This window comes from Equus quagga, chromosome 14, assembly GCF_021613505.1.
Source record: "Equus quagga isolate Etosha38 chromosome 14, UCLA_HA_Equagga_1.0, whole genome shotgun sequence".
NCBI lineage: Eukaryota > Metazoa > Chordata > Mammalia > Perissodactyla > Equidae > Equus > Equus quagga.
Genome location: NC_060280.1, coordinates 32,639,585 through 32,660,924, shown reverse-complemented (window position 1 = coordinate 32,660,924; position 21,340 = coordinate 32,639,585). Strand labels below are relative to the sequence as shown.

At 48.7% G+C, this 21,340-nt stretch overlaps 1 protein-coding gene across 6 annotated transcripts in view; it reads left to right on the top strand.

Annotated features, from left to right (window-relative positions):
• Nucleotides 1-10,268, top strand: part of TENM4 (teneurin transmembrane protein 4) — a 727,387-nt gene extending 717,119 nt beyond the window's left edge. For all 6 annotated transcript variants that reach the window (XM_046686180.1, XM_046686184.1, XM_046686179.1 and 3 more), the window contains 2 exons: nt 1,963-2,105; nt 4,781-10,268. In XM_046686180.1, coding sequence (XP_046542136.1) covers nt 1,963-2,105; nt 4,781-5,539 — 902 coding nt within the window. In that variant the 3' untranslated portion in view covers nt 5,540-10,268. The remainder of the gene's footprint in view (nt 1-1,962; nt 2,106-4,780) is intronic.
• The last annotated feature ends 11,072 nt before the right edge of the window (nt 10,269-21,340 follow it).

Here is a 21,340-nt window from a genome sequence, read left to right as displayed (position 1 = left end):
TACAAAAGAGGAAACGGAGGTCCAGGGACGTGGAGGCATGGGTTTGAGGAGACACAGAAAACCTTCTACGAGCCAGGAACCCAGCTCAATGCTTTAAAATACATTAAATCCAATCATTTATGTAATCAACTGGGAACAGATCCTGCTACATGATGGCTGCCCCCAAATGGTAACACCTTTAGTATTCTCCATGACTGGGTGAAAACCATTTCTACCATGAGTTTGCAAGTTGGGGAGGCAGAGTCAAGACCTGGGTTTTTCCTGCCTCACCGTGCCCCTTCCCTTATATAATCTTTCTAGAAGTAGAACCTGGACTTCCTGGCTTCCCTTTCTACCGCCCCTCCACCTCAGCACCTGCAGCTTTCACATCCAAGAGAGGGGCTCTGGGACATCCAAAAAATGAAGAAACAAAGGCAAATATGGGGTTCTTGAATGGGAAGGCAACATGGGATGTGGTGGTGACAGAGACATAGTTCTTGAGCCCCAAAGGACACTCCCATCACTGGGATGAACTCAGTGGGTGGGAGGGGAAGGCAGTTCTGCCACTGCTTGGACCCTAAACAGAACCTCCCTGACCAGGTATCTGTCACCTTTGGAAGAAGCCAAAAGCAGGCCCATAGCCCCGAGTTGCTGGCTCTGAGGCTCAACTCCAAATCCTGCCTTCCCCAAACTTTGGATCCTGAGTCTCTGGTCAACAACTGCTTTGGCATCCACAGCTGCCTCTTCCCAAGGAGGGCTGAGCCATGCCTGGACACAGGCTGTCTGTCTCTCTCTTGTAGGCCCCACATCACCTCCTACCTATCCCAGGCTCTTCCTGCTCCAGCCACAGTTTTCCTTTCTGGTTCTCTCTCCGCCTTGCTGAACTGCTGTCTGGTTATGTGAACACTCCCTGCACTCACTTTTCCTCTCCAGGCTTTGCCCTTGTACACTGGTCTTTGCCTGAAGTGCCCCCTTCATCTCCACCGAAGCCTGGCAAAATTTACACAGCTTTCAGTGTCTGGCTTAAATCGCACCTTCTTCACGAAGACTTGTCAGCCTATCCAACTGAAAGACTTCTGCCCTCCTCTCATCTTTGTTCTTGTGTCAAAGTCATCCATGCCCATGCCTCATCTCCCCTTCAGCGTCCTGAGTGTGCACGGTGAGGGTCTGTGGGACACATAAACCACACTCGGCAACAGTGGACCAAGTAACTGATGGTGTACCCTCCACCCTCTTTCTTTTCCTTCCGTCTTAACTTCCTGATTCTGTTCTTCAATAAGTCACATGCTCATGGCAGAATCCTACCTGTCTGTATACCTAATATTTTATAATTAGTAACCCCCAAGGAATGTTATAGAATCAGTAAATCCCATGCCTATGGGGCTAGATCCTCAAGCCCAACATGAAACTGGAAAATGAAGGCACAGGGAGATTAAGTGACTTCCTTGGGCTGTCAGAGTAAATAAAAGGCAAGATCAGGGGGAAAAAACTCTTTGATCTTTGCTAGAGGCCATCCCCGTGCCCTTTGGCACTTTGGCCCTGAGGCTCTAATCTCTGCAAAGAGGATTGGGAGAGAAGGGAGAGTTTCTGTAAGTGAATTTCTCTTTGAAAGTCATTCATTAAAATCTTTCCTTTGTGGGTGGTTGTCCTCGCAAGAGTTTGCTACTGGTGTTGGGGGTGGATGTGGAGGAGTCTTCGTCCATCAACAGCTCCCCCAGGTATGAAGCTGAAGCTTCAGGGGATGGAGTGACAGTAGAAAGGGGAGTCTGGAAACGTGGGTTCTACTTAAGTTACATGCCTCTTAGATAAATACCTAGGGGGACGCTAGGTCCCAAGAGAATGTTTGGCTTTAATACCATGAAACAGTTTTCTGCTCCACATCCTCGCCCCCACCTGCTCCTAACTCTAGGCTGCTTCATTGGGATATGTCACTTCTGCGGTCCACTTACTCCATGGGGATATTTCTGCTTCTCTTCCACCCAGATGTCAACAGCTGGCTCCTCACCTTTGGATTCCAGCTGCACAATGTGATTCCTGGCTATCCCAAGCCAGACATGGATGCCATGGAACCATCCTACGAGCTCGTCCATACACAGATGAAAACTCAGGAGTGGGACAACAGCAAGGTAATTCCCACACATGGCTGCCCACGCCTCAGACCATTCGGACATTACAGGAGTGGGTCCCACCAGCTTTTCAGGAAATCTCGGGCCGATGATGAAAACCGATGGGTGTCCACAGTGCCTGCCAGAAACTGTTGAGCAAATGCTTAGTAACCCTACCGCTGGCAAGCCACTGTGGACCCAGCTGTAACAGCACACAGACCCTCACAGGCAATCTTAACAAGTTTTGTATGTTACAGAGTTTGGAGTTCCACAAAAAATAGTGAGCCTTTGTCTTTACCCAGAGCAAAAGTGCAAGGAGGGAAGGTGTGTTCCAAATACAAATGTGACATTTTCTGAGCACCTCAATGCAGCTGGCCTTGAGTGCAGTATTCTATGTAATTAACTCACAAATATCCCCTGGCATCACAGTTCACATTTTACAGATTAGTACCGGAGGCTTTCCAGTGCCACACAGTGGGGAAGGCGTAGAGCCGGGATTCAAACCCAGATCTGTCTGTGGGTGCTCCAACAAATGGTACTTTCTCATGTCTTCCTTGGATGACCCAATTTCAAAGACTCATCAAATTATATAGCCATAAAGGGTCTTAAAAACAATTTTATCCCTCCCCTTCACTTCAGGCATCCATTTGCTCATTTCTTCCCATGCCTCTACTTGCCCCACCCCACCCCACCCCGCCTTTTATAATGTGTGTACTAGGAGCGGGCTCTTCCAGGCCCCATGCTGCACACAGTGAATGCAGCCACAATCAGGGAAAGATCAGGCCTCCAAGGGGATCCCAGTCCCCCGGAGGACAACAAACTGAGGAGGGAGCGGGGTTGCAGATGGCATGCTGCTGGCGGTTGAAAACTGACACATCCATGTCTGTTACTCCAACCTGATTCGGCCTCAGCTTAGCCATCTCCTCCCCTAGACTCTGGAGAATGTCATTCTGTGCCTCTCTGCTCTGGGACCTCCCTGTATTTCTCTCGTTCAAAGCATGCACCACACTGTATTTCCATTCCTGTTTTCTTTCCTGTATCCCCACTAGACTGTGAGCCCCAAGAGGCAAGCCCTGGGTCTTATTTGTTACCCAGCATACCACCTAGCACATAGTAGGTGCATGGTAAACCTTTGCTGAACGAACAAATGGTTGAAAGAACTAAACAATCCTGTGAGTCAGGCATTTTCCTCCACTTTACAGATGAGGAGACCAGGGTTCAGAAAGAAACTTGCCCAAGGTCACTCAGCTGGAAAGTGGTAGAAGGCCATGAGAACGCCAAGTCTGTCTGGCCACAAAGCCTGTCCTCTTTCTGCTGCTCTCCACTGCCCCAGCCCTGTCCCTCTGTCCCTCTCCAGTCCTCACTGCCCCTCCAGGCCTGTGCAGATGCCCTCAGCACTGGCTGCTCCCAGGGCTGATTCCAGCAGCTCAGCCCTTCCCCCACCACCAGGTTCCCTTCTCCACTCTGCAGAGCCCCAGTCTCTGACGGCCTGTTTGCCAACCTCGCCTGTCAATGAATTATTGATTTCTGCCCTTGGCAAGCATTGGAGATCTTTGTTGTTGAGCACTCCAGCTTTCGTGAAACTCCAGGAAATAATTGTTCACAGACAGGGTTCTATTAATTATAAAGAGGACTTAATTTCAGTGAGAAGCCGATGGGCCTGTTTCTAAAGCTATCTCCCTGAGTTGCTGATAAGCTGCTGGAGGCCGCCTGAGCGTGGCTTCGCTGAGCTCCCGGAGCCATGGGAGGGACAGGTAGATGGTATGCCACGGAGACAAGGCCCACCCTGTCCCCAGAGCAGCCAGGAGCAGGGGCATCTGAGGAGCCCTCAGGAAGTACTGTAGGGGCAGAGGCCCTCCTTGGAAATCATTTATAAACATGGCAAAGAGCTATAAGGCAGGGTGAGAGGGTTTATACAAATCACTACTTTTCATCTTGCTAAGCCTTCTTGCCAAGAATGCATTTCTCGCCATTCCTCCATCTAACATTTCCCCCTCATCTTTCAAATCCCAACTCAAGCATGAGCCTGTCCTTGAACCCACCTTCTCCACCTCATTCCTCCACCTTCAGGCTGAGATATTCTGACCTTGTTTGCTCCTCCTACTCCAGCAGCCCTTGAAACTGAGCTCTAGAATCAGAAAGATCGGGTTTCGAATGTTGGCTTATATACTCACTAGTCATATGACTGTAGGCCAGTTACAACCTCTTTGAGTCTTAGCTTCCTTAGATGTGAAATAAAAATAATAGCAGTACCTGCCACATCAAGTTATTGTGCAGATCAAATGAGATAATGAATGTGAATTATTTAGCTCAAAGACCAAGAAATGTTAGCTACAGCTGTTACAGTCACTTCTCTTAGACCCAGTTACCACATTTGATTGTCATTATTTATTGTCACATCTGTCTTTCCCACTAAATGATGAGTTCTTCAAGGGCAGGGATGATGTCTGATTCATTATAGTATGACCAGTGCCTAGAAAAGGACTTGGCACAGAGCAGATGCTCCCTGACCTGTTTCTGAATGGAAGGATGGGTGAATGTTCTAGTGATCAACAGTAGAGCTAGATGCTCCAGGTGAATAAATGGGTGTAGATTTGACTTAATTATATAAGCCGATTCTCCAGGCTCTTGGGGGTTTTCCCCCTTTTCCTCACTTCCTCTCTGTTTCTCTTCTCTCTCCCTCGTCCCCCTATCAGTCTATCCTTGGGGTACAGTGTGAAGTGCAGAAGCAGCTCAAGGCCTTCGTCACCCTAGAACGTTTTGACCAGCTCTACGGCTCCACAATCACCAGCTGCCAGCAGGCCCCAGAGACAAAGAAGTTTGCATCCAGTGGCTCCGTCTTTGGCAAGGGGGTCAAGTTTGCCTTGAAGGATGGCCGAGTGACCACAGACATCATCAGTGTGGCCAATGAGGATGGGCGAAGGGTTGCTGCCATCTTGAACAACGCCCACTACCTAGAGAACCTGCATTTCACCATTGATGGGGTGGACACCCACTACTTTGTGAAACCAGGACCTTCAGAAGGCGACCTGGCCATCCTAGGCCTCAGTGGGGGGCGGCGAACCCTAGAGAATGGGGTCAATGTCACCGTGTCCCAGATCAACACGATGCTCAATGGCAGGACTAGACGCTACACAGACATCCAGCTCCAGTACGGGGCACTGTGTTTGAACACCCGCTATGGGACGACGTTGGACGAGGAGAAGGCGCGGGTGCTGGAGCTGGCCCGGCAGAGAGCCGTGCGCCAGGCGTGGGCCCGCGAGCAGCAGCGACTGCGGGAAGGGGAGGAAGGCCTGCGGGCCTGGACAGAGGGGGAGAAGCAACAGGCACTGAACACAGGGCGGGTTCAAGGCTACGATGGCTTCTTCGTGATCTCCGTGGAACAGTACCCAGAACTGTCAGACAGCGCCAACAACATCCACTTCATGAGACAGAGCGAGATGGGCCGAAGGTGACAGAGAGGACCATGGCCTGGACTTCTTGCCAAAGACAGCTACTCTTTTGTGGCCGCATATCTGACTGTGTTGTACTTAAAAAAAAAAAAAAGTCTTTTTTTTAACAAGTGCAGAAAACAAACGAAAAAAGATACTGGTTGCATTGTAATTTATGCAACATCCTTTTTTTTAAGAAAAGAAAAACACAAATTTGGCCTTCACACATTTTTTTGCGAAGAACAGAAGGTATTTTTTTTCTGTAGCGTGATCACATGGAAAACTTTATTGTCTTTTGTTCCCTTTTTCCTTGCGGAATTTTCCTTGTTGTTTGGGGTACGCTTCTCCTCTCTGAGACGCATCTCCTGGGGTGTGTCCTTGTCTGTCCTTAGGTACCCAGTGTGATGTGAGACATGAGTGTCTGTGCTGACTTGTCTCATGTGCAACCTTTTCTTCCATGGGGGTCGGGCAGGAGTGAGGGGTGCAGAGTAACGGGTCAGTACCAAACTTTCAAGGGGGTCCTGGAAGGAGGGTCTGCAGGACCTGAGGATCTTTAGCTAAGCTCCCACAGATGAGCAGTGGCTTTTTACTCACTGTGTTCCGTGCCTCTGGAGGACCACAGATGACTTCATCTTGCTCTGGGGAATTTCATGATGTCCATTCAGCACCTTTTTCAAGCTGCCCCAAACTCCTGTCCAAGCTTTATATTTTGATGCTAAATGAAACCCCCTACCCCTTTTGCGAATCCTGTGTAGTCGTCGGTGCCACCTCCATGCTGGGATGGAGAAAGTGTCTCCCAGGTCCTTTCCCCCAGACTAGTGATATAACATCCTGGGGCTGAGAGCCCCATCCTCCCCAAGAGGCAGAGCCACCCAGGATGTCTGTGGTTGGTTGGTCCTCTCGTAATGTTTCTTATTCATCTCCTCCTCTCCCCCAAAGTCAGATGTAAGAACCAGCACTGCACAGCAAGCCCTCACTGTGGGCACCATGTCCAGGGAGGGGAAGACCACCCATGACAGAAGGATGGCAGTGGTGGCAAGGGTACCAGCCTGCCTTCCTAGGTGAAGCGCTCTCTCCATAACTTTGGGTATCTTCCCTCCACTGCTCAGCTGCCACCACTGAGAAATAGGAGTATGGAGAGAGGTGCTTGGTGGTCTTTGATTCTAGAAAGATGCTTAAGAAAAAGTCAGCCAAAGAGAGGAAGACATGAGCCAAGCATCCTTCTAACCAGCTCCTGAAAGCTCCTCTGCCTCCCATATATGGGCTAATTGCAGAGCTGGGGTGCAGCAGGAAGGGCTTTCAGGAAATTTCTTCTGTGAAGTTCTTCTAAAACAGCTTCCCCTCTAGAGGAGCCCAACCAGGCTTTTAAAGAAAAATTAAGGAGAAAGGAGGAAAGAGCTAATTTGTTGTGGCCTGGCAGTGTCATTCAACCCCATCAGGATTGGGGACAGTTCCTGAGGCTGGTACCCATGGATCTAGGAGGCCAGGCTACCATCGTCCCTGTGAAGACCTATGCCTGAGGTCATTGGGAAGAGGTGTAAGCCCTCTCAGGAGTGGGTACACCCCACACCTGGAGGTCATTCCCAGGGAAAGGCAGCAGCCACAGGCCAGTGGGAGCACTGAGGAGGGGGAAGAGGAGCAGCAAGAGCCTGGAGCTCCTTGCTCTTGGTTCATCTGCCTAATTACCATCATCATTACCACTCACAGGAGGCTCTGGGGGACCAGGAGGGGAAGCCAAATGCTTCCTTTTGAGCTGGGCTTCTTAGAAAATGGGACTTTTATGGGTTACATTTACATTAACTGTGGAAAATGAATTCTGAGTCTGAGCTATTCCCCATGGAAACCTTGTTGGACTGATAAGCTCATGGCACCTTTATAGCCTTACTCACGGAGTCTTCAGAATATTACATGAGTTAATGAAACCAAGAAGGTTTCTTACTGCATGAGAATTGGAGCAGTGTGTAGTCTGGGTTCTGCCTGGCAGACGGAGGCCTCCAGAGCTTCTCGGGAGAGGAGGTTTCGCCTTACGTCATCCCACTGGGATTAGAGGATGTGTTTCGCTAAGTGCTCTTCTTGTTTCCAAAAAAAGTCTCGCTGCTACAACAATGCTCCATGGCCCATCTGTCCACTGGTCTCAGTGCCTCTGGGTCCAGAGCTCCGATGAGTCAGATGCAGTGCTCCTTGGGCCCACTGTGCATGGCAGGAGCTGGGGTGGGCTCCCATCCGCAGGATCGTTCTTAGATGAGATGGAAAACAGTTTGGCCTGAAGAATAGAAGTTTTTAATCCAAAATAGACATGCCTCTCAAAATTTACTCTTGATATAAGGGCCCTTTGGGCAAAGCTCTCCTGCCCATTGGCCTAGTTGGTCACTTCCATCCCGGCTGCCTGACATGAGTCAAGATCTGCTGGGGACATCTATGTGGAGGTCAGAGACAGCATCAAGGCCAAGAGAATCATCTCCCTGCACCTTCCCCACCCTCTGACACTCCACCACTTCCCCACCAAAGTAATAGTGTGGACTTTTAAAGATAAAAAACACAGAGAATTGTTGAGCATTCCTTTTCTCTAATCAAATGATGTTATATTTTTCCTGGCCTACATACCACCAAGGAGGCCCAGCTTCGGTGCAGGTAAAAGTTGAAGCACCCCCGAGCTTTAGAGAAAGGATCTCAGGTGTGGAGTAAGCAGCATTCTGCACCTCAGTTTCACATTGGTGCTGTTGCTATTGGAGATGGTGCTTCTGGCCTTGGCCCTTTTGAGTTGGTTTCCATTCGTGCTGGCAGATGACTCAGTGCCTCCCCTCTCAATTTGTCTTCCTGCTCAGACCAGCAGTCCCAATCTCACAGCAAGAGTGAGTGTGAAGGCATAAGCTAGAGTTGCCTGTGCCTGCTGAGTAGCCTCCAGGCATCAAGTCCTATCTTTGATGGCACCTATCCTTTGGGTACTAACCAACCAAAATATGTCCATTCCTTAGAGGGACCAGCCCTCCCTCACTGGCCCAGGTCCATGATCCTGCAGGATGTCAGCTTCTAACTCTAGAAAAAGGTTTATTTTGGAAGAGTTCCTGTCTTCTTCCCTACCCTACACAGCTGCCATCAGCCCCGCATCCTCAGCCCCTCTGCCATCACTTAAACAGGACTTGAGGGATTCCCCGACTTTATTTTTATAGGATGAGATTTCACTTTTACCCATACTTCAGACAGACACTGTTGGAGAGCAGAGCTATGATGACAGGAAGAAGGGGAAGAAACTCCGCAGCACGGGACACCTCTGTCGGCCCATGGTGCTTGTCTCTCAGAATTGTGGGCAAGAATTAACCCAAGGAACAGACTGGTGCCTGATTTCTACCTGGGGATGGAGGATTTGAAACAATCTCTAAGAAACTGACCAGAGGATGAGAATGGCCAGAGGGTGTACTTTTATATAATCAGGACAGGGTGGGGCTGGGAGCAGAAGGTGATGGTGAGGCAAGGAAGGCGAGTGAGTAAAACTGGACAGTGTTTTTATAGACACATAAGGAATCATATTTGTTTAAAAAAAAAGTAAAGGACCTTTTCAGCTGTGACTTGTAAGTACTGCTTTTATAGATGGAAGGGGTCTCCATCATGCAAAGATGAGGCTTTCAATGTGAAATCTTAGAATGTAGGTCCACAGCTGCAGCCTTGTATTTGTGGTGGCCATGTGGTGAGAGCAGTGATGCTGAGCTTGGTGCCCAGGAGGAAGGAGCTTGCCAGGCCTCAGAACGGTCCCCAGCTTTGGGGTTTGATCTCCTGGTGCTCAGCGTCAAATCTCTTCTCCATTCTTCACTGTAGCCACCAAACCCAGGCTGTGGCTTCTGGTCCTGAGCTGGGGCCACCTCCTGAAGGGTCCCAGGAAGAACCCAGGCTCTCCTTTCCCTTGGGATCTTTGTTAGGACTAAAAGCCCTCCATTTAAGGCTCATAATTCCCAGCTAGGTTTATACACTTGTCTATATTTTATTGGAGGAGAGATGACTAAAAGAAAGAACTCTGTAGTTCAAGGCCCTTTCATTTAACCTTCAAAAAACAGCAAACTCATTTTAAAGACTCATTGCTCAGGTGATAGAAACTTTATCCTCTCCAACCTTTACATTCTCAGAAACCAGCCTTGTATACTTGACCGCCCCAGAGAGCAATCAGCTCTTAGGTTTCATCATGAATGTGGAAGATCCAAGTAGGGGGAGGCCTGGGTGGGGCCACTGTTGTGTTTCTTACCCCCTCTGGAATGCCAAAGGCATGATACTGGGCAACCTCTTGCTCCCCAAGAACACATGATGGATTCTGAGGGCAAACTGCCAACGGAGAGCCAACCCTCACGCAGGCTCAGCCACACCGGCAGAAGCTGAGTCACAGATGTCTGGTGGTGCCCGGCAGCCCTGGATTCACCCAACACCAGAATCCCACTTTTCTAAACCTGCCTGTTTTTGAAGACTTCTGAACCCGCAGCTTCGGCAAAAGGACTCTCCCAAGCTGCCTCTGGACGACCAACACTGGAGACTCCGGCCTTACCATGTGGAACTAGTTTTCCTGAAGTCTGGAACTAATTTTGAGAAGTTTTTTTCTCAACACTTTTGTGTTTCTAACACTGTATTCTTGACTGTGTAAATACCGACAAGGCTGTAAATAAATGCAGATGTAGATACCTTCTAGAAAAAAAAAAAAGGCATAAAAACAAAACCAGAAGTGATCCCGTGTAGCCTTCGTTGACAAATAAAAGAATATTTTGTGTTTAAAGGTGTTTGTTGGCCTCTGATTGGAGAGCAGTGGCTGCCTGAGCCCTCCTCTGACTTTGCACCTCTAGATGCTGTTCTCAGGGGGACCCGCAAGACTCGGGTTCTTGGCCCCAAAGTCCCTCTTAAGCCCTCCAGGTGACAGCTGTTGTGGAGAGGCATTTCCAGAGGCCACAAAGACCCTGGGGTTTAACCTCATGTCAAAGCACCTCTGACATCAGCTATGCCCTGCTGCTCCCCCTGGCCACGTCCCAGCTGCTGTCCTCACTGACCTCGGGGACAGATTCCAAGGAGTGGGTCAGCCTGACACTGCCCTGAAGACAGAGCCACTGAGCACAGACTTGTCCACTGCGTACCACGGGGTGTGTCACTGGTGGAACTTTTAAAAATAAATGAAGGCATATTAATCATACAAATTATTATAACTACATAACACAACTTGGAAAAAAAGAAAGGAAGAAGATTCCTGTAGCATTTTTTTTCTTCTGTATTCTTAATGTATCTTTAAAAAAAAAATCTAAGGTCGTGTAATCACAGCACACAGGTAATTTTTCACCCTGCTTTTCTCACTTAACCTCGCATTTAACCTCTCAGCTCTAGAAGTCAGGGATGACAGCTGGTCACTTAGGAAAGTACATTTGCTAAGCCCAGCTCCCGGTGTGAATGGCAAACCTTATGAAAATTCAAATAACTGCGAACAAGAGTAAGAGCAGAGGGCTCGTGGCTCTCCCATTAGCCTCAGGACTGGCCCGCCACCAGGCTCCTTCCACCTAGGCAAGCACGGGCTCTCCAGGCTCTGCGGCCCAGACCGTCACTCTTCTGTGTGCCCCAAGGCACCTGCTGCCGAGACTGTCACTCTTCTGTGTGCCCCGAGGCACCTACAGGGGTAGGAAAAAACCTGCTTTTGGAGTCCAGCCAAATTGGGTGCAGAATTTGATTCTAGCACTTACTGTGTGAGCACAGGCAAGTTATTTAAGCCCGCCTGGCCTCCGCCTTCTGTCTGTAATGAGAATATGATGATACCTACCCCTCCTGGTTACCGCTCAGCTCACCTGAAAGGAGAGCATGTGTCATGTCACATGTTGCTCAGAGCACAACAGGCCCTCATCCACTAAGTTTTCTGCCTCACGCCTCCCTCCATAGCCCACCCTCCTTCCTTCCAAGGTCTGGTACTCTTTCCCCTACACCAGTGGTTCTCAAACTTTGGCCTGCCTCAGATTCACCTGGAGGGCTTATCAAAACAGATTGCTGGGCCCACCCCCAGAATTTCCAAATCAGGGGTCTGGGATGGGGCCCCATAGTTTGCATTTCTAACATGTTCCCATGTGATGTTGATGCCCCTTCACGCTGTGAGAACCACGGATAACTACATTTTCCTTTATGTTTTGTAGTGAATAAGCTACTTAGCGTGTCACTTCAGATGCCCTTGGTCAACGAAACAGGCCATTTCCAGCCAGCAGAGCAGGTGTTTCAGGTCCTCCTCCCTCTTGCCAACTACACTACAGTCAGCTGCATGGGAACAAACCCCCCCCCCCCCCCCCCCCTCCATGTACCCATGGACCTTCCCACCTGTGGGCCTCTGCACCCGCCGCTTCTCCAAGCCCAGCTGAAATGTACTCTGAAGCCCTCTCACTGCTCATTCCGCTCTCAAAGGGAATGCCCTGAGCACCTGCTGTGGGCCAGGCACTGCTCAAGACTGGATTATTCTTAGGTGTGAGCTCCTCAAGCCCGACCGAGGCTGTGTCTGCCAGATTCTCTGTGTGTCCCCAGTGCCCAAAGCAGGTGCTCAGCTTGGGTCACTCTGAGTTCAGCTTTCCCTTTGCCTTAGGGGTGCACTCTCTCTGGTGTATTTGAGAAAGAGGAGGGTTGTCTTCTGTCTCCTTCTGGATAGAGGGCACCTCTCCCCTGAACTGAGCATTGAGCCTCCCACCACTGCTCTCCTGGCAAATCTGCAGCTGCGACAGGCCCCGGGATAGGAAGACACGGGGACAGAGGACAGGGGAGGTCTGCTACCCAGTGTGCCCTGCCCCCACTGCCCTCTGTAACCCTACCCTCAAGGCTGGACAGGTGATTCAAGCTTTCCTGATCCATTGGAAGTCATGGAGAAAACCACAACATAGGAGAGAAAAGACTTTAAAAGTGAGTACTAATATGCCTTTTCCCATATCCAGGGGAGAAGTGTCTAAGAGTTAAAGCTCTTACACAGCTTTTCACTTGGTCTCATCTCATTCTGACCTTGTTCCCAGTCCTCGTGCTGGCGTCTCTGTGGATGCCTCTCTTTCCAACCCCCACATTGGAAATCTCTCTCCACGCCTTGGGAAGCTCCAGTCCTACCAGGGGGCCTACCCCTGCCCCATCAGGCGATTCAGCATGTCTTTCTCCAGTGTGCACTCATTGGTCTAAAATAGCCGCCAGTGGCCTCCAGCCACCGTCCTCAGGCCAGTCCTCTTTCGAGGTCTCAGGGGCAGTAGGAGTTGCAAATACATTCTTATTCCTTCAAGAATCCAAAGCGTATTTGTGGAATCACACACACCTTGCAGGGACAAACACCAGTTCTTAAGAGCAGTGGAGTCCTAAGCCCATTAGGAAGAATAGAAGCCTTTTCCTACCTGCCCTGTCGTCTGCAAGCCCACCCCTGCCCCTTGGGGAGTGATACCCAACACAGTCCCAGAATAGCTGGGCCTTTACTTTGTCATCCCCTCCTTCACCTTCAAAACATGGCCACTCCAGGGGCTGGCCCCGTGGCCGAGTGGTTAAGTTCGCACGCTCCGCTGCAGGCGTCCCAGTGTTTCGTTGGTTCGAATCCTGGGCGCGGACATGGCACTGCTCATCAAACCACGCTGAGGCAGCGTCCCACATACCACAACTAGAAGAACCCACAATGAGAAATATACAACCATGTACTGGGGGGCTTTGGGGAGAAAAAGGAAAAAAATAAATCTTTTTTAAAAAAAAACATGGCCACTCCACACTCCCTGGACTAAATTCTTAGGATAAAAATCTCTTCTTCAGTCTGTGAGATGGGTACAGAGGAAATAGTCATTATTTCAAATGCAGATATTTATTATATGACTGAGTGGGTAGATGGATGGGTTAATGGATGGATGGATGGATGGAAAGAGAATGGATGATTCAAATGAGTCAGTGCCACAGCCAGGCCCATGAGGAGCCCTAGAGGGGGAACTGCAATTAATCAGCAAATATTTAATGAGCATTCACATATGTAAGAAACTACCACAAACAGCCTTAGAAGACCTAAGGATGTAAAACAGGACCCTTTGCTTATAAACATCACCAGCTAGTCAGAGAGTCTAGAAAGATTCAGAAAATAGATTGTGATACCAAGGAACATGTGCTCTATGTCACTACTCCCGAAGCCTCAGCGTCCAGGCTTGCTAGAACTCAGAAGTCTGGTGAAGGAGAGCAGAAATCTTCCAGGTTTTGCCCAGAGATAAGCGGCAAGAGACCGAGTCTTTGGAATCAAGAGGCACCGTAAGATTGAGCTCAGTCCAGGAAATAAGGAGCTGCCAGTTTTATGCAAGGCAATCAGGGGCTCCAGGCGCTACAGTGTGTAGGGCTATTAAGAGCAGAACACCATCAGTGTCCAAGGGTAGGTCCAGACCCTCAAGGGAGGTGTCTAGGTCCCCACAGGTGGGCAGGGCTAGGCTCCAAACTCGGCAGGTGGGCTGGGCAGGTGCCCTGGCATCCACGCTATACTGACATAGGTTTGGTTGTGGGAGGAACCAAGCTCTGGGGGACTTAAGCTCATCCTCTAGTCATAGCCATGATTCTGTGACGGCAGGGCCAGCCCCAGCTCCCACCTCCTACTGTGGCTGAGGCTCCTCATGTGCTCCTTGCCTGATCAGCCTGTGATTCCAGCTAGAAACTTGAAGACTTCAGCTATCTTGAGGGGAGAGAGAAAGTGGGCCAAGTGCTAAGAAAATGGTTCCAACAAAAACCCCTTTCTGCAGTGCCAAAGAAGGGGAGCTCAGGGTGGGCTGCGGGGGAGAGAAAGGAATCTGAGAGAATTTCCTGAAGAAGTGGGAAGGGATTAGATGAGAGTGGAAGACATTCCTGGTGGGAAGAAGGTGTGCCGTTCACATGGGCCTGCGGGAGCCTGGGCCTGCAGGCCCTACTCCTGTGAAGCTGGTCCAGGCAGGCATAAAGCCAGAAATTCCCACGCACCCAATCCAGCATGCCTCAACTCTTTTCACATGGAAAAACATGCAATGGTTGATGTTTACATGGAGGACCCACTGCCATGAGTTTATCTAGATTTGGTACAATAAAGGATAAGGTTTTGTGCAAAGCCCAGCAAGCAGGAATGCCTCACTTTTTCCCCACTCCCAAAGCATATCAGAATGCAAGTAAGGGAGAGTCATCACAGTATTACAGCATAGGGAGAATTACAGGGATAATTGCAAATGCACTCTAATTTATAAAAGGAATTATTTTCCAAAGTTGCACTTTAATTATGATAATGACTTACCTCTGACACATTGCATCTCTGTAACATGATGGAAAAAATCGCTATCTCCTTTTTTCTTCTCTTTCTATCTTGAGTCAGGGAGTTCTCCATAAGTAGATTCTGAACAAGGATTTGTCTGAAATAAGTTCTTAGGAAATGGTCCTAGGAAAAGCAGGCAGACACATGAAGATGAGGGGCAAGAAAGGAAAGAGGGCCATCGAGGATGTGAGATCAAGCAAAGTCACAGGAGAGTAACTTTGGCTCAGTCCAGTGGGGGAGTTCTGGAAAAAAATCTGTCACACCTGAGAGTTGTCTCCAGTCGGGGGCGGGGGGGGGGAGGGCTAGAGTCTTTACACCTCTGCACATGTCGATCATTGGTTAAGGGCTGCCCCTGGGGATGTCATTTCCCAGGCACTTCTGGCTCTCTGTGCACTCGGCAAAGGGAGCTCCAGCAGCCTGAGGACAGCCCACCTACAAAAGAGTCACAGGTGTTGGCTGTTGGGAATGAAAGCACTCAGCTTTCATTCATCTCCATCAAGGAGGTGGGTGGGGTCTCACAGCACCTGCTGTGGTCTCATTTCCTGCCTCATAAGGGCACCTAGTAGATGCTGGTTAATTGTGGGGTAGGGAGGGATGCATCCAAGACACGATCGCATGCCTTAAGCTGCCAGAGGTCAGGATCCCACCTCTTTTGCTTACCACTGTATCCCTGGCACCTGCAATAGGAAGCATTCCAAGCATTTGTTGGATAAAATGATGAATGAATCTCCCCCGTGGTGATTCTGTAATCTAAGAGCTTCTCCAGCATCTCCCTGGGTCTCTCATTGTTTGCCTGACTCAGTCGATGCTGTCAGAGACCATGGAGCACTCAGGAGGAGCTCCATGGGGCCTCACAAAGTGACCCTCCTCACTGAGCAAGCACTGCCCAACCGTCAGGCCCAGTGTCTGCCACTGTTCTCTCCTGATCAGATGCTTCTGGGAACAAGCAGTGCGGCTCAGTGAGACATGATAGGTCTGGGCTCCAGACCCAGTTCTTTCTCCATTCAATCTCATTTGAACCTACAGAGCGTTCATGGTAGGTGTTACTAACTCACATTTTGTAGATAAGGCATGTGAGACCTGGAGATGTTCATGATATGTGTTATTAAGTAATGGAATTAGAATTCGAATCCAGGTTTGCCTAACTCCAAATTCTAGGCTATTTCTCTTACATTTTAAAGTTGAGGAGTAAAGGAGGTGCTGATGTGAAAGGCTTCATACACTGAAAAGTCTGATGATGGCCAACCACATTTCAAGAGGCCAGTGGGTCCACCTGATGACCGTTCAACAGACAGAAGGCCCACCCAAGACTTTGCTCAAGGCCAAACCCAAGGCTGGCTTCACGAGTGTGCGACCTGTGCAGTCGCACAGGGCCCTGTTGTCAGAAGGGCCATGCTTCTGGTTTAACGCTCTGTTGTCACTATCTTGAAATTCTTAATCGTTTGTGAACAAAGGGGCCTGTGTTTTCCTTTTGCACTGGGCTGTGCAGGTTATATAGTCAGTCCTCCCCACAGTGCTTACCCAGTGTGGACAAACTTACAGCATTCTAGGACATTCTCAGGGCCCTGAGGCAGAGGGTGGGTCCTGGAACCCCAAAGAGTTGCTGTGGGTGAGAAAGCCCTTACACATCCATGGGGGAGACTGACTACAACCAGCCTGACCTCTTCCCACCCCCACCAACACCAAGCCGGAAAATCCTCACTCGATGGTAAACATCTAAGTCCACAAAAGTGGCAAAGACCTGGAAAAGGTGGTGTGGGGACACTGGGGCACAAAGAAGCTATGAGCCAGTTCCATCTGGATCAAGGGAGATGATACCTTGACTGAGTCTTAAGGGAACCAAGAAGGGTTTGGCAGGCAGAGGGTGTGGTGAGGGAAAGGCACCAAGGCATCCTGCGGGCTTGGCCTGTCTCCTGGGCAAAGCAGAGGAGGGGCCTCGGGAATCAGGACTAGACTGGTGGGCAGGGGCTGCACAACCAGATGCACTTGACTTTTCCTCCTTCCCCCAGCTTTTGTGCTCCTGCACCACGTACATTCTCCTGGGTCAGTCTCCGTTTCCACCCCAAATCCTGCCAGATGGCTGGAACTTATTGAGATGAGAGGTTTGCTGTTCTCCAGATAGATGTGTATCTGCTCTTCCAATCTATTGTGCAAGGCAAGTGATGAGGTTACATGCTAATGATTTCTTCACATTGATAATGCCACCTAGTGGTCACCTGTCACAAGCTACCATGGCTCCAGACTGACATGCAGAAAAACGTGGTGAGATCATCCAGGACTGTAATAATCCCCTGTCCTGCCCACGCAATTTGTGCAGTTCAGGCGAACCCAATGCAGGAATCCTTTTGACCTGCACAACGGCTCCAAGGCTGAGCAATGACTCTCAGAAATTGCTCCAAAAAGCACCACACACACCAGAAATGGGACAGAGGAGGAAAGTCAGCTCTGGAGGTCCCTCCTCCTGCCTCAGTGCCTTCTGATCCTTGGGCACTGTGAGGAGGGCCCCTCGGTCCTGAATGTTCTGTCCCCAACACCATGCGGACAACTGCAGAGGCCGCTGCTGAGCCTGAGTTTGGAAGGAGGTGGCCAAACACCATTCATGACTCCTGGGGCTCAGAGACTTACTTTAGGCCTCCTCAAAAGATAAATAATAATACCAATAACGAGGAGGAGGAGGAGAGGAGGAGCTGGAGAGGAAGCTGCTGTTTCTTGAGAGCCATCCCCCCGTACCACACAGCCACACTAGGCCCTTTAGGTATCTTCCGTGAATGCATTTTTGTAAATGCATTAAATCTGCCTCAGAGCACGGCAAGGTTCTGATAGCAGTTAACATGCATGGGGTGCCTACTATGTGCAGGCACTTTTCTAAGCACTTTAATGAATTTGCTCATTTTAGTCTGCACTATAGTACAAGATAGGTACTACTGTTATTTCCATTTTGCAGGAGAAACTGAGGCACTTGTCCAAGGACATGCAGCTAGTAAGTGGAGGACCTGAGACTAAAACCTAAGCAATCCAGTTACATGCACTATTAATCACTCCCCAGGCTACCTCCTAGGCTGAGAGACAAAAAGAAAATGCATATACCCTGTCCTGGAGTCTGCTGGGGAAGAAGGGTATGTCATTGAATATTCATAATGCATTTACTTATTTACTCATTCTATAAGCTTTTCCTGAAGGCATCGTATGCCAGGTGTGAGTGGGTGCATAGGTGTAAATTACCCCCTCCCAGTCTGATGGGAAAGAGAAGATGAACCAGGTTGGACCTACACACAGGTGAGTCAGGATGGGGCAGAAGGCACTGGGACTCAGGAAAAGAAGCAGGGTCCAGGCACAGCTAGCCAGGTGGTTCTCGAATCCTGGTCTAACTGGGTCTAAGGAATACCTTTCTGCCCAGCAGATGACAAAGCTTCAGCAAACTGCTACTAGAACCCTTATTCTATCTAAGAAGCTCCACTGATTCTCTCCCTCCAGCTTTATACCTCCTACCTAGGATGAGAAGGGGAACACTGGCTGATGGTTGATGAGGCAGGACCCAGATTCTTACAGCAAAAACAAGACTAGCTCTTCATGGGTCCAGAGTTCCAGATAGACTAGCTTGAGCTGCCATCTACTGGCCAACGGTACACACTGCACTGGATATTGCCAGGGTCCAGCCTTCCTGCCCAGGTCAGCGGGAAAGGGACCTCAGGTAGCTGAATTCTTTGATCCTTAAGCAGTCTTCAGAGGGAGGCCGTCATCTCCTGTGTCTTACAAATGAGGAGGAGGCTGAGACTCTGAGAGGTGACAAGAGGCAGTAACAGCTTTCATTTACCATTTGCCAGGCACTGGGCTAAGTACTTTACACTCATTTTCTCTTTGAATCCTCTCATCTCATGAGATTTATCCCCTTTTACTTGGTAGTCTCTGCAGTCTCTTTTATTCCGTAATATTTCAGCTTCTTCTTAATGCTGTTTATTTGTTGGCGACACCAGATCATTCATACTACAGAAAGTCTCACAGCCTAGGTTGGGTGATGGTTCTTCAGAGCATCATCTCACTCTCGGGGCTCCAGACCTTCTATAATAAGCTAGCATACAGCTCTAGAGGTTTAACGAAATTTGGGTTCAATTGTTTCAGGCAGGACTGATTCATAAGTACTTTCTGTTACATCTCATCAGGAGGCACGTAGTGGTCAGTTCTCCTCCTCCTAATGATGTTAAGATTTAGTGATGTTAAGGCAATGCAAGAATGCTGACTTTCTAATATTCCTTGATGAAGTGGAGCTCTTCTTTAAGGAAGAACTTTCAGGTTCTGGCTCTGATCCATCTCCGGTAAGATGGATCAGCCATAGAATCTGAACAGAAGGCACAGAACAGCTACATGAGGACTCTGAAAGTAAACAGCAGCAGCCAGACTGGGGAGGAAAACTAGAATTTGGAGTGCTGCTGAATTAGCTCTGAGTTTACTTTTTTTTCTCCTCTCCTCTGGTATCCTCCAGCCTTGACTCAAGGCAGCGAAAACCCGGAAGTGGGCATCAGCACAGACAGAACTCTGGAGAAACCCTCCATCTCGGGCTTGAGGAGCGAGTAAAGGGTCTCCTGAGAGTGGCAGCAGGGGCCCACAGACACCTGAAACCAGGGGAGGGGGAATATCCTCTCTGATGGGAGGATCGAGGGTCTCAGCAGTGAGGGGGAAGCCCTGCTACTTTTGTTCTCTCTCTGTCCTCCCACCAGATGGCGCCAGAGGCAGGTGCAGAAGTTACAGGACGTGCATGACAGAAAGGGGGTAAATAAAGCCCCCGATTTCTGGTTGGAAAACCAAAAAGGGAGCCTCAGAGGAACACAAAGTTCCAGGGAGACTGTGGAGGGGGAGGAGCTCAGGACAGTGGACCCCCAAGTTGATTGTGAACTCCTGGACCCACTCTAGCTGCACATCCACAGATCTGGCCCTAAGCAGTATACCATGAACTTTAGGAACTGAACTGAGAAAGAGGCTATGGCCCAGGTCCCAGACTGGCCATTGGATGGCTCCCGTGCAGAACAGGTCCAAATAGCCTGACAAAGTCTGTGAAAACTGAACATTGAAGCCATAATACACAGAAAGCTGATCAGAACTTGTGGCCTGAACCCAACCTAGGAAAATGCTTGCTTTTGAATTTTTTTAATTCTCCATAGAATTTAAATAAAATCCAGATATTTATAACATAATACTCAAAATATTGAGATACTTGGCATAGGAAGAACCGGGAAAATCTCAACTCAGCTAATGCTGAGATGACACAGTTGTTGAAATTATCCTACAAAGACTTTAAAACAGCTGTTATAAAAGTGCTCCAAAAGTAAGGATGAGTACTCTTAAAGCAAACGGAAAGACAGAAGTTCTCAGAAAATGAATAAAAGACATAAAGAAGAAACAAATGGAAATTTTACAACTAAAAAATACATTAACCCAAAGTTTATAACTCCCTGGGTGGGCGCAGTGTGGCAGAATGGAGATGACACAAAAGAATCGGTGAACTTGAAGACAGGTTGATTAAAAGTATCCGATTGGAACAACATGGAGAAAAAAGATTGGGAAAAAGAAATGAAAGGAGCCTCAGGGATCTGTGATACCATATGAAACGTCTAACATTTGGGTCACTGGAGTCAGAGAAAGAGAAGAGATAGCGTAATGCAGAAAACGTGCTTGAAGAAATAGGAGCTGAAACTTCCAAAGCTGAAGAAAAATGTGAGCTTCCCTATGCAAGAGGCTCTGAAAATCCCAAACAATATAAATGTCTGTCTGCCAAGCCTGTTGGCGTTTGGGGATCTGCTCGTGAATCTGCAGGGGCCACACCTGATAAGGCATTACCTACAGTGAGGTAATTCTACATAGGAAAAGGTAGGAACCCAAGCCAAATGTGAGTGAGGAACTGAGAACTCACGTTGTAAATCAAGTTTCCAATATTATTGTTGATGATAAGCAACTGCATTATGCAATTGTCAGTCTAAGTCAGTTTCATAAGAGAATTTTCCAATAATTAAGCAATTGTTTGGACATTTCTTAAACTATCAGGGTAATATTTTTGTTGTTCAGAACTTCAAACCGTTCTATCAGTGAAGAACTTCAGTAAACGGGAGTTCATTATATTATTAAAAAGAAATGAATAAACTAATAAATGGGGGGGAGGTGGCCCCATGGCCGAGTGGTTAAGTTCGCAGTGCTCTGCTTCAGTGGCCTGGGGTATCACAGGTTTGGATCCTGGGTGCAGACCTACACACTGCTCATCAAGCCATGCTGAGGCAGCGTCCCACACAGCACAACCAGAAGGACCTACAACTAGAATATACAACTATTTACTGGGGGACTTTGGGGAGAAGAAGGAAAAAGGGGGGGAAAAAAAGAAGACTGGCAACACTTGTTAGCTCAGGTGCCAATCTTTAAATAAATAAGTAAATAAGAGAGGGCTTGGGAAGCATCAATGATATTAATATATTATAAACCAAGAATTATAATTAATCCAATTTGGTACACCTGAAGAACAATTGAAAAAAATAAAATAATTATAGAAATTTCCAGAAGGATAGAAGAAAAAGGAGGAGGAGGAG